This window comes from Mustela lutreola, chromosome 12, assembly GCF_030435805.1.
Source record: "Mustela lutreola isolate mMusLut2 chromosome 12, mMusLut2.pri, whole genome shotgun sequence".
In the NCBI taxonomy this organism is placed as follows: domain Eukaryota; kingdom Metazoa; phylum Chordata; class Mammalia; order Carnivora; family Mustelidae; genus Mustela; species Mustela lutreola.
This window is the reverse complement of record NC_081301.1, coordinates 91002150-91019322: the sequence shown is the minus strand read 5'-3', so window position 1 is coordinate 91019322 and position 17173 is coordinate 91002150. Positions and strand designations below refer to the sequence as shown.

The window sequence follows — 17173 nt, the reverse complement described above, 5'->3', positions numbered from 1 at the left end:
ACTGTATTTTTCTTCCATAAGCTCATGGAGGAAATGACTTCCTTTCCAAAAAGTGGTCTTATAAATTGGTTTCTTTCCCTTTGTTCAATCACATTTCCTAAAAAAGTGAAAAAGATGCCAAACGTGGTTTCTACCAAGGGGTTCAGCAGATGAAGTCAAATGTCAAAGATGCTCACGTCACAGTGTGCAGCCAGGACCGTGTTCTTTGCTAAACACCCTTGAACTCCACCCCCACACCCCCACGCCCCCACCCCTCCGCCCCTCCACCCCCCCACCCCCGCTCCTCCGCCACCCCTCCAGGCATCACACCCGGCCCAGGATCTACAATTCCTCTCTAATCTGCAAGGATTCTTCAATGACCCTTAGGTGCTGAAAAGCGGGGGCCTGCCACTTCTAGCCATCTCTTGACCACAGTCAAGGGGGCAGGAACATCATGACCACAGGAAATTGCACTGTGTCAAACCAGCTGCTACAGAAAACCAACAAAGCGCACCTCTTCACCTTGTCCAAAGAGAGAACTGCTTGGATTCCACTTCTTCAGTCAGACAAATAAGCCGGTACTTTATAGAACCACCTTTTCTCATCCCACATAACCTTGGCCTAAGGGCTCACCACGGCTTGCTTTTGCAAAGTGGGATCGAAGTCCTGGGAAGAATCTTAATTTTATATACTTCTACACCATTCTAATTTAGGAGGATGATCGTGTAGTACTTTTATAATCTAAAAAGAGTCTTTGGTAATTAAAAACTCCCTCACCAAATCAAACCATGCTGCTACTTTTTGACCTAGTGATTTCTGTGATTTTTATCCCAGAGTAACTAAGATTTTACTGCCATGGGGTCTAAATTATCGGAGAGTCAGATATGATCTACGTGTCTAACATTAGAAAGATGGTTTAGAGATTATAGCGCATGACCATGATTCAACATTACTTACCAGCATCATCGTAGAGGCTTTGTCAAACCCTGGAAAACTGATGCACATGAAGTAAAAACGGTATTCCAAATACACCACATCAATAAAATGAAAGAAAACTGGGGGCGCCTGGCTGGCTCAGTCAGGAGAGCATGTGACTCTTGATCTCAAGGTCATGAGTTCAAGCCCCATGTGGGGTATAGAGATTGCTTAAATAAACAAAACATCAAAAATTAAAATGAAATGAAAACCAAATTACAATAAGAAAGAGAAAAACATGCTTATATTAGAGTGACAAAATTTATAAGCAATCTGGAAATATTTTGTTGATTTTCTTTAACAAAGAAATACAACCTACTTGCTAACCAGGGGTAAGAGGAAAATCACTTTGGCTCTGGTTCCAAAAGAAGATATTGACCTTCTTCTTCTTTATTTAGAGTTAACTCAGCTGGAATTTATAAGCTTTCCTAAATTTTAGTGGAGTCCATTAGAGGAAATGCAAGTACCACCAGAAGGTTAAAAGGCAAAAGACGGTAGCACAATCAACGTCTACGAATCTATTTAAAATAGACTTTTGAGACCCCAATCTAAAGTTAACAGAACTCCCACAAGGATTTACAAACAAATCCATATAATGTATAAACCATACTCTTATCAAAGTACTTTCCAAATTACAACAGTACAGTGGTATTATGACAATATCCCTGCAATTATCAGCTTAATAACATGGTAAATTTCTTCTGGTCAAAGCCAAATGCTACATGGGCAGACAGTCCTTCAGCCAACTTTCTGAAAGGGTAGTGGTCATTTTTCTTCCGGTTGGGCTTTTAAGAACATAAACATTTTCCATAACCTCACAAAGGCTCAGGTCCCAAAAGGCAGCTGAGCTAGGAAGGACGGCAGGAGGCCAGCAGTGACCCAGAAAGCTAACGAGAGGCATGAGTAGGTGCTCATGTGTTATTTCTCAGGGTTCCATCCAAGAAAATGCCGTAGGATCGGAGTGATGTGGATGAATGCATCCATTATGCCACTAAAGGCTTGACACTGGCGCAGTTCACTCCCTTGGAGACTATCTAGGCCATCGACCGGGGTGGAGGCTCTTAGGCAACTTTATGAGTTGGCCTCGTCTAGGTAGCTTCTCAGGTGTGGTTCAACAGCTCCACCCTAAAGACCGATAACCCTAAAAATCTGTCCTGTTTATCCCCTCGGCTGGAAGAAAGACCCAATCAGCCTGGAGGATGACTGGGCTGGTCCTGAAGTAGAGACTGTAGACGGAGCCCCCCCTTGTCTCCAACTGTCTGGACACTCGCGCCATGCACACGCCCTGACGGTGGCCATCTTCATCTCCTATGCTTTAAAACAAGGACATTTTTCTATACATAACATTGGTCGATAGGGATTTTTTTTTTTAAGCCAACAGAGTTCCTTTAGGTCTTTAAGAGACTGACTACACACATATAAATAAAGGAAAATTGTTACAATTCTGAAAGTTTACATTCTCTCCTTCAAAGCTTCCATGGTAGTGGAAAGTCACACACACTCATCACCACACACACACTCACTCACTCACTCACTCACACGCAGCTTTCTACAAGGAAAAACAAAGGTTATATATACACAGCCCAGTAAGGGTAGCAGTTCCTCGGATACTTCTTATCTCAACATTATTGCCCATTTCAGGGCTTTTTCTTTGCTTAAAAATCCCTGCTACCCCTACAGTGCCTTTCAGTCCCAGCACAGTACGTTAGGAGGACAAGGACAGTGAAACCTCACAGAGGATCGTATAGCATGGGAAGCAGATTGTTCTGGAACTCTGCTTCTGGGCCGCGTGAAGACAACGAGTCTGGCCTCCGGGACTGGGGTGAGGCAGGTATGTGCAGCTGGTCCACGAGCAGGGTGGAAACAGGCATCTGCGCAAGAACGAACAGGCCCACTCGAGAGGTGCCCAATCGAACCTGTGTGAGCAGACGTCCCCACCTGTCTCCACCTGTCTTCCAGCAGATGACGAAATGCCAGATTCCACCTTGGGGCCATTCTGAATGACCCACAGCACGCAGAGGGACTCTGGGAGGCGAAAGGGGGTGTCATTTACTAAGCACCCCTCGAAGAGCCAGCTTTAAAGAATGACCCAGGAAAACTCATATAATTGGAGTGTAGGCTGTAGCTCCCAAGGGTTCCTTGGGCTTTATAAAACACTCAAAAATAAAAAATCTGGGTGAACAGCCACATTTCACCAGTTTCTTCTTAGTTTTTAAAAACCACTCAGGAGCCGGTCACATCTCGTCCAAATCCACCAGAGTGTAAACACCAGCAGAGCAAGACTTTGTTTCTCTTCTCCTATGTTTCCACAACTATGGGAACAGTGCATGACACACGTGTACGTGCATGCTGAGTGGACGAACACATTCCAAGACCCCACGAATACTGGTTCTCCTTTTCTGCTTCAGTGATCATATGAAAGCTCTAGTGTATTTTTGCCTCTTGTATTTTTAATTTTTAGAATTTTTATACAACATATATATATTTAAAGTATAAAAGTATATATTCTACATATAAAATTCAATCTGTATCAGGGGAAAGCTCCATGGCTTTTCTTCCCTTCTGGTCTTTTCTTTTCTTTTAAAATTTATTTATTTATTGGAGAGAGCGAGAGAGTGCATGGGGAAGGGCAGAGGGAGAGAATCCAGAAGCAGAATCTCCCCCTGACCCCCGAGTGTGGAGCCCAACTCAGGGGGATCCCAGGACCCTGAGATCATGACCTGAGCCGAAGCGGAGGTTTAACCCACTGAGCCACCCAGGTGCCCCACCTTCTGGTCTTTTAAAGGGGAAAACATACTCATACTGATTGGATCAAACTGGCTGAATGGTAAAAGCCAGAACTGGAAGCCAGTATGTGGTGAAGCTTGCTGAACCTCCAGCCCCACTCATGGGGAGGGAGTCAGGACACAGGGCCATGTCACACAGACAGACCTGGGGCCCCCCCAAATGCCATCGAGACAAGCTAATCTCGTTAGCACTTCTCTCCCCCATGCTAACTCCGGCCTGACCCTAACACAATCCTCCTCACCAGGTAGGCACCCGCCCACAAAGCCGTTCTGGGCACAGTGGCCTCCTGAGTAAGCTGCTCATTTCCTCATACTGCAAAGCACCAAGGGAGAGTTGGCCACCTGGGCCCTTCTCCACTCCTTCCTCTCCCTTGTCACCAGGCTCACCGCGCCTGGCCTGCACCATCCCACTCACTTCCTGGGTAAATCGGATCCAGCCTTCTTCCCCCCCCACCCCCACCCCCAAGCACTGAGAGTTTCCCTAAGGCACGGCGTGCACAGGCAGGTATTACCTGGTCTCTCCCCACCAGGACAGTATATACATATAAACATACACAATTTCCTTCCCCTCGTGTTTACGTTCTCTGATTTTCATGCCTCGGCCCGGGCTGACTGTGCTGCCTGCCACACCAGGGCTCCGTCGGCTTTCTGCCCCAGTCTTTAAGGCCCTGTGTAGACACTTCCTCTTTCAGAAGTCTTCCCTGGTATCCCCGACCTTGTTGTGATTATTGATTGGGATTCTTTCTCTAATTAACTTGTTAGTTTCCTCAGGGGATGGAGTCTTCTTTTTTTTTGTCTCAGCACTGGCCCATGTGACATATCTATCCCCAAAATGCTTGGTCTACGCAAGCAAAACCAAAGGAGCTGTAGGTGCTTGTATGCACGTGCATGGCTCCCTGTATTTTACGGGAAGTGGCACACCGTCCGGTGCCTCTCTCTGTCACCTGGAAATCCAAAATTAAGACTCCCTCATAGGACTGGCCTGCAGAATCACCCTTAAGGAAGATCAAAAAGTGACTGGCAAATAGGAGATGAGCCACTAGTAACATATTTTCCTATAAAGCATCTCTTCAGCAACATTTTAATCATACACTTCTCGTATAGACTCTTCCCGAAACCCATTAGGACACGTTCTTGTAGTGAGATATTTTCTAACAAAGTGCATCTTGGGCTCGTTGGCAGACGGATCCAACACACTCCAGTCACAATACTCTGAAACTGCTCACCCTGCTCCTTGGGGGGGTTCAATTTTCCCATATTTGCCATTCTTAACTACTCTTTTCTTTAAGGAGATTTTATTTATTTATTTGACAGAGAGAGGGTAAAGCAGAGGGAGCAGCAGGCAGAGGGAGAGGGAGAAGCAGGCTCCCCACTGAGCAGGGAGCCTGATGCAGGGCTCGATCCCAGGACCCTGAGATCACGACCTGAGCTGAAGGCAGATGCTTAACAGACTGAGCCATCCAGGGGCCCCATTCTTAAGACCCAGAATCAAATGCCTCTCTTCCATGCGGCCTTCCTTGTTCTCCCTAGACAGAAAGCATCCCCCACACCTCTCATCTCCTACAGCGCTCTGTGTCTCAACGGCCTTTGTTTCACGTGCCACAGCCTCTGACGTCATGCCTGGCATATATTCAACAGATGCGCGACAATCCTAGCAAGAACGGCCCCTTCTCTATGTCCCTTCATATCTGTCATAGAGAAAACGAGAGACAGACCCGATACCCCACATCAGTGACCAACTTAGCAAGAACCGTGGTACATCAGCACAAGGGGATATTGTGTTCCTAATAACACGACCACTCTATGTAAATGACGTCTGCCCATCTGTGGAAATGTTCATATAATTACAGGAAAGAAATACACAAGCAGAAGATGAATCATGGCTCCAATTTAAAAAATTTCTGGATGCGTCTTCACAAGGCGATTTGGAGTTAAGGAAACTTGACGTTAATAAGCATTTTTAGCTTATGCTCATGGTATCGCAGGACATCCATGTATAAATTCTCCAGCATTAAATATGTAACCGGAAGACCTTTACTATCTCAGAAATCATCAAATGGCAGTCCCAGTGACCGAGGGCTGGGAATCCTCTTAATCACTTTAATGTAACGTTGTTGATTTAGTCCAAATTCTGGAAAACAGACGTAGGGAAGCTTTACTAGCTACTGAAACATACCCTCTCTGAAACCAACAGGACAAAACATCCAGAAAGCTTTAACCTCACAGCGGACCTCTGTAACCCGTGGCTTGTTGAGAGGAATGGATTCGGTAAATGGGAATGTTCGGTCAAGTCTAGAAGTGCAAACCAATCACAGAAGAGAGGATGAGAACCAAGAGCAGCGGAGGGAAAGTGATCTCTGTCACTCCACCATTATCTGGGGCCTCCTCACACAGTCCCTGTGAGGGGGAGCGGAGGGCGGCAGTCTCCTTCCAGAACAGGTGAATGTCTCACGGCACAGGGGCCGGGGCATCCAAGTGTTCTAAAACAAGGAATTTCCAGTGGCGCCAGGGTGGCTCGGTTAGTTAAGCATCTGACTCTTGATCTCAGCTCAGGTCTTGATCTCAGGGTCATGAGTTCAACCCCTGTTGCAGGCTCCACACTTCAAAAAAAATTTTAAACAAGAAAATTCCAGCAACAAGAGGTTTTCCATGTCAGAACCCATCCGACTTCACAGAAGCCGACTTCAGTGTGATCTACTTATGACAGTGTCCCCCAAATTTTTAAGAGTCTGCCAATGGCACCTATTCAATTATAACAACATTTTTCCTGCGACGTCACTTTCTAGATACTTCCTAAGGTGTGATTTAAGAGACAAGGTGGTAACAGGATATTTCCCATCTCCAACAAAAAATGGTCCAGAACCTACCACTTCCTCCCAGTATGGCCCTTTCTCCTGTACGCAGCACAATGTCAAGGGCATTCTCTGAAAGATCAGCTGTAAGGAAGAGATCCCGTTGCCCATCTTGGAGGCAGGCACAGTAACTCTAGAACATTCTGACAATTCATCTGCTGTCTCGCTGCCTAAGTGTTCCTCACATGAAAGTCTCATGATTACTTTACACTCAAACCAAAAGCCAAATAGTGTCTTCCAGCGTTCAAGTTACATGTGATTGCTCTGTTTATAATGCCCACCATGCCTCTTCTCAGCCTAAGAAAGGAACTTTCAGACTACAGAAGCTGGATAGCTCCTTCAAGTCCCAAATCATCCATCAACCAGCAAAATCCTTGTACATCTTAAGCCCAACCCCTCTGACCCCACTTTTCTAGAACCTGTACAGCAGGTTTTTAACTCCCTGCTGGAGGCCAATCTACCCCCCCTCCCTTCTCAAGACTTCCTTCTTCCATGGATGATCTCATCACCAGCTCAGTATAATCAGAAGTTCACATCGTAGAGCTTCAGGAACGATAAATGCAAGGGAGGCTGAAGTTGGGGCTTTTTAATTATTCCAGATAAGCTCCCCATTGCATCATTTGCCGGGCTTCCTGAACCCGGGACGCAGGTGACTCACGGGCATTCACACTAAAGGTCAAGGCAGTGACAACGGACTCATCATCTTCACAGTCTACGTAATGTCATGTTCAGCACTTTATCTTTTCTGCCACTAAATATAATACTCCACCAGCCCAAAGGCAGAAGCTTCCACTCACAGGAAAGCAAGAAAGTCGAAGAGAGAAGTCGTCTTCAGCTTCAAGAAAAGGCAGGACTGCACCATCTGGAAGCAAATTACCTTTCCTCAAAGCTAGAAGTTTTTTGTCTCAAAACCAAACGTGTGACAATAGCTGAACCCCAAAACACCTAACATTAAAAATCATTTTAAAAATGGGGCACCTGGGTGGCTCAGTCGGTCGAGCATCTGACTCTTGACCTCAGCCAGGGGTTAAGCCCTGTGTTGGGCTCCACATTGGCCATGGAGCCTCATTAAAAACCAACAACAGAAATTTTTTAAAAATACTTGGAAATATTTCAGAAATTTAAAAAATACTTTGAGGGAAAGGCAATCTTAAAGAAACCCTCCTCTTTAGTGACAAGAGGACAACCACAGCGGGCTATGTGGGGTGAGCATGAGCCTTAGACAAAATCCAAGCAGATCTCTGGCCGGCTCACTGTGTGATCTCGGGGGACTCTTTTAATATTTTTTATTCTTTTTTTTTTTAGTAGACTCTATGCTCAGAGTGGAGCCCAATGAGAGGCTTGAACACACAACCTGAAGATCAAGACTTGAGCTGAGTTCAAGAGTTGGACTGACTGCTTCTTACCAATATGGCCCTTAACCGACTGAGCAACCCAGGCACCCTAAGTTATTTAACATTTTAGGCACTGGAGGTTCCGTTTCTGAAATATTAGGAGGTTTCTATGAAGATCGAATGAGATGCTACTTGCAAACTGTCCCACAACCTGCCTGGCACAAAACGCTGATTCAATAAGTGGTTATGATTAGCATCATGGTTGATATTTCCCATGCTCCCAGGAAAGAGATGGAATAAATAACCAGAGCAATTAGAACAATACTTGTTTGGTGCTTTGATCATTAGCTCTGTTATCTCAGACACTAAGGCATCCACGAGTTGAAATCCCAAAGTCAAGATTCTATAGGATGAAAGAGCTTTTTGCTAAACTCAAGGGCCAAAGACATGCCACCTATGTCCTTCTCAACCTCCTCCACCATGACTTAATGGAAAAGAAGAAAAACCAGGCATGGTAAGGTGAAAGTTTTTTTTAAATGTTCATTTATTTGAAAGAGAGAGCATGTGCTTGTGTGCACATGAGCAGGGGATTGGCAGAGAGAGTAGGGGAGAAGCAGACTCCCAGCTGAGCACAGAGCCCCACACAGGGCTCCATCCCAAGACCCTGAGATCATGATACGGTGGAATTTTTTTTTTTTTTTAAGATTTTATTTGAGAGAGAGATCACAAGTAGGCAGAGAGGGAGGCAGGGGTAGGCGGGGGAAGAAGGCTCCCCACTGAGCAGAGAGACCAATTCGGGGCTTGATCCCAGGACCATGAGATCATGACCTGAGCTGAAGGCAGAGGCTTAACCCACTGAGCCACCCAGGTACCCCAATAAAGTGGAATTTTTTTAAATGAGAAAAAGTTAAGCCCATTTACTCTTTTAATGAATAATAGGACACACAGTAATTATTAATAGAGTAAGTAAAATCTTCCTCTGTCCTAGAATGAGGGAAAGGTAAAGACGATGATTCATGCAGGAACTACTAATAGTAAAGAAATACCAAATGTTACGTGATGTCTCTCTACACCACTATGGTTACAGTCTCATACTCCTAACCTTTAAACTGGATGCAAGACACATGAGCTATTCTCAGCAAATTTTTCTGGGTGAATGATCATATAATGATTAGTTATCAAAGCAACTTCAAGGGCTTCAAGACCTCTTATTGCTGCAAAGATAATTTACACACTTAGATGTCAGAGTCAGTCAGGCATATTTTCAAAAAATCCCAACACCAGGCTTTAACGGACCAGCTAGGCTTTGTACCAAATCGTGCCTAACCCCAAGTAGACGAGGGGTGGGAAGAATATGGAAATCTCTTACAAGACACCAAAGTCCAAAGGAAAATGTCCTTGAAAAAGATGCGCCTTCTTAAATCTTGATACAAACCCACTCTTCCAATTATATTTTGAAAAGGAACAAGAAAAACTTTCTCCCTATACAAGAAACAGGTGGTAAGACCCAAGAACGAGCTCTGAAATAACAGCAAAATGCTCAAGAAGCTCCTCACTGCTATGGGTGAATTCACTCCATAACGACCAGAATCTCCCCTGTCACCATGGAGCGTGTCTGGGCGTCGTGATCTGTCCTCGCAGAGGCTGCGAGCCAAGCGAGTGGAGATGTGGTAACAGAAACGGGAAAAATTACAGAGGAAAAAAGAGATCCCACTGGAATCTCATCCAGGTGAGCTCTGTGCTGTAAGAAGGCAGAGCAGCAAAGGAATCACGCTAGCTCTCCCAGGAGAAGGGCCCTCAGGACTCGTAAGTAATGAAAATATTTTATCAATGACTGTAAAACTTCATAAACAGAATTACAAGGACACAACTAATTTATCAAAAGTTTTATGCCACATAGTATCTATGCAAAACTAAAGTAACTCTAGGATGATCAATCGGTCCTAGACGTTGAGTAAAACACTCTAATGGGAATACATCAGATAGTATTTCACTTCTCTAAGTAACAGACCAAAAGTTAGTCTTATTACCTTAAAATATGACATGGGCTAAAAGTGAGAGTGAAAAATCCATGCGAGATGATGAAAGCAATGTTAGGGATGTCTAAATGCTAACAGCAGCCTTTGAATATAAGAGTGTTTTTCCACAAAAAGGTTAACCCGCTCCATTTATAGTCCAAATACCTATTGGTCTCCAGGTCCCTATGTGCAAATGGTTTTCACAAAAGCCACCATTAAATGGTCTGATCAAAATTATTTCATACCCAAATGATTATCTGCCCCGCAGAGTCCGAGCAAGCTTCAGGCTTGCTACAGCCGTGCTCACGGGGAGGACCTCACTTGAAACCTGACCGAAGAGAGATGCAGGGACGGGCCACCCAACGCAGATCCTGGTTTCCCAACTGCACCCTCCTCCAGAGGGACCCGGGCTCCTTGAAGAAGTGACTGATTCCAGGGGTACAGCAAGAAAAAGGCAAGAGGAGCCTGTAACCTGTGGACGTACCACAACAGAAGAAAGCGCTTGAGAAAGGACAGAAACCTGTCAGAGGACATTGGGGCCGATCCAAAGGAACATCCGATGGCCAAAGCTAGAGCGATTTGAGCAACAAAATTCATATTATAGCAACAGATTAGAACCGTTAGAATAAAATAACTATCCACAAGTCCACACTGGTGCATGTATGAGAGAAGAGCTCTTCCTTATGAAGAATGAATAAATAAATGTATAAGAGATGAAGGCAATACCAAATGACTATTAGGGCAACGGTACAGTAACAATTATTGCAGACAAGACCTACAATGGCTGCCAAAATCAGTGCAGGAAAGCTTGAGGATAACAGAGTCTTTGCACGGACTCAGAGGATCAGGCCCCAAGATATCTATTCATTAAAAAGAAACTACTTTGTTCCTTACAACAGCAGCCTTATAGGGGAGAAACCCCGGAGATACTACTGGAATCACGGAATCAACAGGAGCTTCACCACCAGTAAGAAAAAATGACATCAAGGAACCATTCATAGCCTCACAAATAAATAGTAGAAAACCTCCCAATTCAGGCAATCTCATTCAACAGAAGAACTGACTAGTACTGTTCAAAAGTATCAAGATGATGGAACACTAGGGGAAAACGGTGGGAGTCTAAGGACACAGAACAACTCAGTCCCATGTGGATTCTGCCCTGGATCCTAGAACAGAAAAAGGACATTCCTAGAAAACTGAATGGGAGGGTAGCAGGCCTAGAGCGTAGCTAGAAGGACTCTGACGATTTACATCTCCTGGTTCTCATCATGATACTCGGGTTATGTAAGAAATTCACACTGTAGGAAGCTGGCTGAAGAGGCACATGTGAACTCTGTACAATCTTTGCAACTTCCCTCTAAGTCTAAAACTATTTCAAAATAAAAAGTTCTTTAAAAATGGAGGGGAATGGAAAGCAACGAAGTTAACTCTTACTCCTCATTTCCATCTGACTTTCTTTTCTTCAGAGATGTTCACAGAAGTACCTCCTCTGCTCTACTTGGTGAACCACGGAAGAGCATAGGATGATGACGTGAGATGTGAGATGCACCCACAGAGAACATGAGGGGGACCCTCCCCCCAAATGGGTATGTTCTGCCTTCCAGGGCTTAGCTAAGTTTTTCAGTTAGACTTGAACAAAATAAAGTCTTCACCTTCCCACGTTAGCAAATTCCCAAACTGGTCTTTCTGGGACGGTGCCAACGAAGAGAACACTGGGTGTTCACAGACTCTGTCAACAAGCGAAAGATCTTTTGGAATGACTGACAGCAAGGGGGCAGGGGTGGGGTGGAGAAGGAGAGACAGGGGAGGAGTGAGCGGGGCGGGGCTTACGCAGGCTGGAGAGAGAAAAGCCCGAGAGGCAGGTATGTACTCTCACTTGCCTCCTCGCCTAACCACCGAGAGCTGGGCTAACCACACCTTTAAGAACACGATGTTGACATGGTTCATACACGTACCTCAAAGGATTTTATTATTTACATTTTATTGAGATTATATGTTACCACATTGTACAAAGAATAAGAAGGGTTAGACATATCCCCATTTTCACCTTTCTTTCTTTTTTCTTTTTTTTTAAGATTTTATTTATTTATTTATTTATTTGACACAGAGAGCGAGCACAAGTAGGCAGAGCAGCACAAGGAGAGGGAGAAGCAGGCTCTCCACTGAGCAGGGAGCCCGATGTGGGGCTCGATCCCAGGAGTCTGGGATCATGACCTGAGCCGAAGGCAGTCGCTTAACTGACTGAGCCACCCCGGTGCCCCGCTTTTCACATTTCTTTTGAAGCAATTAGGTACTTACTGTGAGTTCTAAGATAAGAGTAGGTAGCATCTTTGCCTGTAATAAACCCTTAAAACAAAACAAAAACATTGTCCACCAAAATATATTATATGCCTACTTTTTGCCTCAGCAATTTTACTTACAGGACATTCCCTTCAAGACATAGTCACACAAGTATGGATCAGTACTCACACAAGACAGTTAACTGTCGCTTGTTTATTAAAACAAAAAACCTAAAAGCACACCAAATACTCATTAAAAGAACGCTCTGAGAGTACATTGTACAACAGGATACTCTGAGGCAATTTAAAGGATTAATGTAAATCTAGATGTACTGACCTAGAAAGATACTCAAATCTAGACTTCAGTTAAAACATAGACAAGTATATTAAGAGCCTACCCAAAGGAAGGTGTTTACTTGCATGTAAACGTCTAGAAAATACACAGAAGGATGTACATCAAACTTAAAGGAATATATGGTGGAAGGGACGCCTGGGTGGCTCGGCCGGTTAATTGCCTGCCTTCGGCTCAGGACTTGATCCCTGTGGGATGGAGTTCCTCATCGGGCTCCCGGCTAAGCTTCTCCCTCTGCCTGCCACGCCCCCTGCTTGTGCTCTCTCTCTAACAAATAAATAAATAAAATCTTAAAAAAATAAAACAAAACAAACAAACAAAAAACCCTGGAATATATGAAGGGATCATGGGGTTCTTATGTCCTTTTTTTAAAACAGGCTGCACACCCAGAGTGGAGCCCAAAGTGAGGCTTGAACTCACAACCCTGAGAAGGTCTAAGCTGAGATCAAGAGTAGGAGATGAAGAGTTACCTAGGCTCCTCATCTTAAGTCATTAAAAAAAAAAAAAAAAAAAAAAAAAAAAAGAAGAGATGATTTTTTTTAACTTTAATTTTTTTTTTTAAATGAAAATAACACACAGGCAGTTGTGTTTCTGTACTCCAGGAACAATCGGAAATCAAGGAGACAGATTCATCTACAACTGCCTCCAAAGAACAAAATATTCAACAGTAAATTTAATGGAGGTAAAATACTTGTATGCTGAAACTAAAAATCGATGCTGAAATAAGCTAAGACACACGTAAATACACAGCAGGACCTCATGCTTTTGTGAACTGGAAAACTTAGTATTGTAAGGATAGCAACACTGCCCTCTACAGAATCAGTACAAGCCCTAGAAACAGCTTTCTTTTTTTTCCCAGAAATAGAAAAACTGATCATATGGAAATGCAAGGGGCTCTGAATAGCCAGAGCATATGGCGAAAAAGAACAAAGTTGGAAATTCGCATTTCCCTATTTCAAAACTTACTATAAAGCTACGATTATCAAAACGGAGTAAACTGACACAAGGACAGACATACAGACTAATGGGGAAAAAAAACTAAAGGTCCAAAAATAAATCCTCAAAAAAAAAAAAAAAAAAAGCAAAAACCACAAAACTAAATCCTCACATATATGACCAATTGATTATTTTAAAGGGTGCAAAGACCATTCAATGGGGGAGAGACCCTTCAATAAATGGGACAACTAGATACCCACATACAAAAGAATTAAATTGGACTCTGACCTCATACCTTACAAAAAATTACATCAAAATGGATTAATACGCTAAACATAAGAGAGAAAAACACAAAATTCCTGGAAGGAAACATAGGAAAAAATCTTCTTGACTTTGGATTAGGCAGCAATATTTAGATAGGACATCAAAAGCATGAGCAACAGAAGAAAAAAACAAAATCACTTGGACTTCATAAAAATAAAAAATTTCCATATGTCAAAGGAAATTACCAAGAGAGTGAAAAGATAAGAATGGGAGAAAATATTTGCAAATCATATACCTGACAAGAGTTTAGGATCCAGAAGATATAAAGAACTCTTACAACTCAACAATAAAAAGGCAACCCAATTTATTTTTTAAAAGAAGACCCAATTTTAAAATGGTCAAAGAAGGTGCCCGGATGGCTCAGTCAGTTAAACGTCCGACTCTTGATATCAGCTCAGGTCATGATCTCAGGGTCCTGGCATGGAGTCCCACATCGGGCCCCCTGTCCAGTGGGGAGTCTGCTTCTCCCCCTGCCTCTGCTCCTCCCCGGCTTGTGTTCGCTCTCTCTCAAGTAAATAAATAAAATCTCTAAAAAATAAAAAACCAAAAATAGACAAATTTTAGAATTGATATTTCTCCAGAGAAGATACACATATGGCCGGTAAGCACATGAAAAGATGATCGATATCATTTGTCACTAGAGACACGCATATCGAAACCACAATCGAGTACTACTTCATAGTCACAAGGATGCTACAATAAAGAATAAAAAAGGAAAAACACGTGTTGGTAAGGATGTGGAGAAACTGGAACTTTTCATGGGAATAAATGGTACAAGTCTGGGGAAAACAGTTTGACAGTGTCTCAAAAAAGTTAAATAGAATTAGCATATGACTCAGCAATTACACCTCTAGATATATACTTAAAAGAACTGAAAACAGGGACCCAAATACTTATGTTTATAGCAGTGTTACTCAAAATAATCAGCAGGTGGTAAAAATCCCAGATGTCCGTCTACAGATAAATAAATTTAAAAACTATAGCATACCCGGCAGTCGAGTCGTTGCCCGGGGAGAGGCGGTCGTGCGGCCCGACGCTCCGCCCGCCCGCAGCATGGCCCACAAGCAGATCTACTACTCGGACAAGTACTTCGACGAGCACTACGAGTACCGGCATGTCATGTTACCCAGAGAACTTTCCAAACAAGTCCCGAAAACCCATCTGATGTCGGAAGAGGAGTGGAGGAGACTTGGCGTCCAACAGAGTCTAGGCTGGGTTCACTACATGATTCACGAGCCAGAACCACATATTCTTCTCTTTCGACGACCTCTTCCAAAAGAGCAACAAAAATGAAGTCTACCTGGGGATTGTCAATTAAGTCTTTTTCAAATTTAATGTATATGTGTATATAAGGGTAGTATTCAGTGAATACTTGAAAAATGTACAAATTGTTGATCCATACCTGTGCATGAGCTGTATTCTTCACAGCAACAGAGCTCAGTTAAATACAACGGCAAGTAGGTTACTAGAAGGTGTTTAAGATAAAATTTCTAGTTGGTTTTTCTCTTTAATGTAAGTGCCTGTTTGACTTGACCTGTTACTTTTGTTAAATAAAGTTTGTATGTTGCAAAAAAAAAAAAAACAACTATAGCATACCCATACAACAGAATACTATTCAGTCGTAAGCCACAGCACGGGTGAGCCCTGAAAACATGCTAAGAAGAAGGCGAACAAAAAATATTGCATATTACACGATTGCATTTATAGGACAGATCCCGAATCAGTAAATTCAGAGAGACAGCAAGCAGATGAATGGTTGTCGGAGGCTGAGGGAGGAGGGAATAAGGAGCTACTGCTTCACGGTACAGGGTTTCCTTTCAGGGTAATAAAAATGTTTGAAACTAGACAGAAGGGGCCGCTATGCAACACTGTCATGTGCTGAATGCCACTGAAATGTTCGTTTTTAAATTATTCACTTCTACGCATATGAATTTCATGTCATTGAAAACAAATACTACTGAAAAAAAATAATACACGAGAAGAGCAAAACAGTAATTCCCCATGAGTCACGTTCTGCTGGAGCAGTAAGATGGTGGTACCAGTGCAGAAGGGCGCCTTCTGCATCTAGATACCTCCCTGGGGAGCAGTCTGGATGGATAAAGGACTGTCACCAGGGAAAATGACACATACTCAAAACCAGTGACTGTTCATAAGCACTGGCTCTGGGGGCTGCCTGAGAAACAGTCCAGAATGAGGGCTGAGAGGTCACACAGCCCTCTCTCCAAACTTCATCTACAGCGATGGACACCTCAAGGCGTCCCACACCTTCCTCTATAGGTGCAGAAAGAGAACAACGGGCACTCCACCACCCACACAAGGACCCGGGGCAGGGACCTGGGAACGATCCACTGATCTGGGATGAAAGTGGTTTGTTACCATTTTACCAATCTCTAGAAATTAACATCTCCCCATTCCCTCAGCACGATCCTCTGGGGGGTCATCTATCAGGAAACACCTCCTCAGCAGCAACAGGATGGCTGTGTACTTGACTCTCCGAGTCTTGTTCTTTTTTTGTGGTGGTGGAGTTTAGCGGGGAGGGAACAGGGGTGCTCCTGCCAAAGCACGAAGTCTCCCCTGCAGGGTGCTTGCATGGCAAGAGAAATTCACACCAGAAAAAGCACTGTCCTTTTAGCCACTCATTTTCTGGGTCCTATAAATTAAGTCTTCGTTAAATTACTCCTTCTCTCAACAGGTACCAACAAATGCATTTTAATTTAAGCTGTCTGCTTTGGCCATCTCCACGGGGCTATCGGGAAACGAGAACTTCAGCTCAAACGGCAGCCTTTCAAAACTCCTTAAAATCGAAATGCTTCTCGGATAAGAAAGAATGACAACTTCAAGTTCTGTATCTTCACTTGTTAATTCTCTTGATGAGAACAAGCAGGTCATCGATACAAAGTAGCAAAATCAAAAGAGTTTCTGGGATAAGAGTAACAGGGATCTCGACTCTCCCTATTTTCATGTTTAATTGTCCTCATTTCAAGTGTCACTATTACATATTCCTAATGCTATTTAAAAAACTCTAGACACTAACAGTTGAAACCCCATTCAATATTTTTAAATACTGAAAAATATCTACACTCGTTGATCTCAGTATAAGAAATAAAGAAAAAAAAAAAAGGCTCGTGAATTCTCCACTTCATTGCACTGGATCTCAAGACATTTTATAAAATATAAACCAGCTTAAGCTCATTAGCAATTTGAGATTTTACAGTGTTTCTGCTTCCCTTCAATCCTTGGCAGGGCCGGTTTCCATCACTTTCTGAAGAGTTCTTAAAATGAGAACCCTCTGTTAAGGTTTAGATTTAGAGACTTACAAAGTCAAAAAGAAATCATAA

The 17173-nt window shown here is 43.3% G+C and overlaps 2 protein-coding genes across 3 annotated transcripts in view; one reads left to right on the top strand and one right to left on the bottom strand.

Annotated features, from left to right (window-relative positions):
- KANK1 (KN motif and ankyrin repeat domains 1) overlaps positions 1–17173 on the bottom strand; it is a 193539-nt gene that overhangs the window by 104701 nt on the left and 71665 nt on the right. The gene's annotated exons all lie outside the window — the stretch shown is intronic.
- On the top strand, positions 14829–15413 carry LOC131813098 (cyclin-dependent kinases regulatory subunit 2). The gene has a single exon (XM_059143272.1). The coding sequence runs from the start codon at positions 14889–14891 to the stop codon at positions 15126–15128; it is 240 nt and encodes a 79-aa protein (XP_058999255.1). The 5' UTR covers positions 14829–14888; the 3' UTR covers positions 15129–15413.

Coding starts and splice junctions, on each gene's coding strand:
- LOC131813098 (XM_059143272.1), top strand. CDS start 14,889: ATGGCCCACAAGCAGATCTACTACTCGGACAAGTACTTCGACGAGCAC.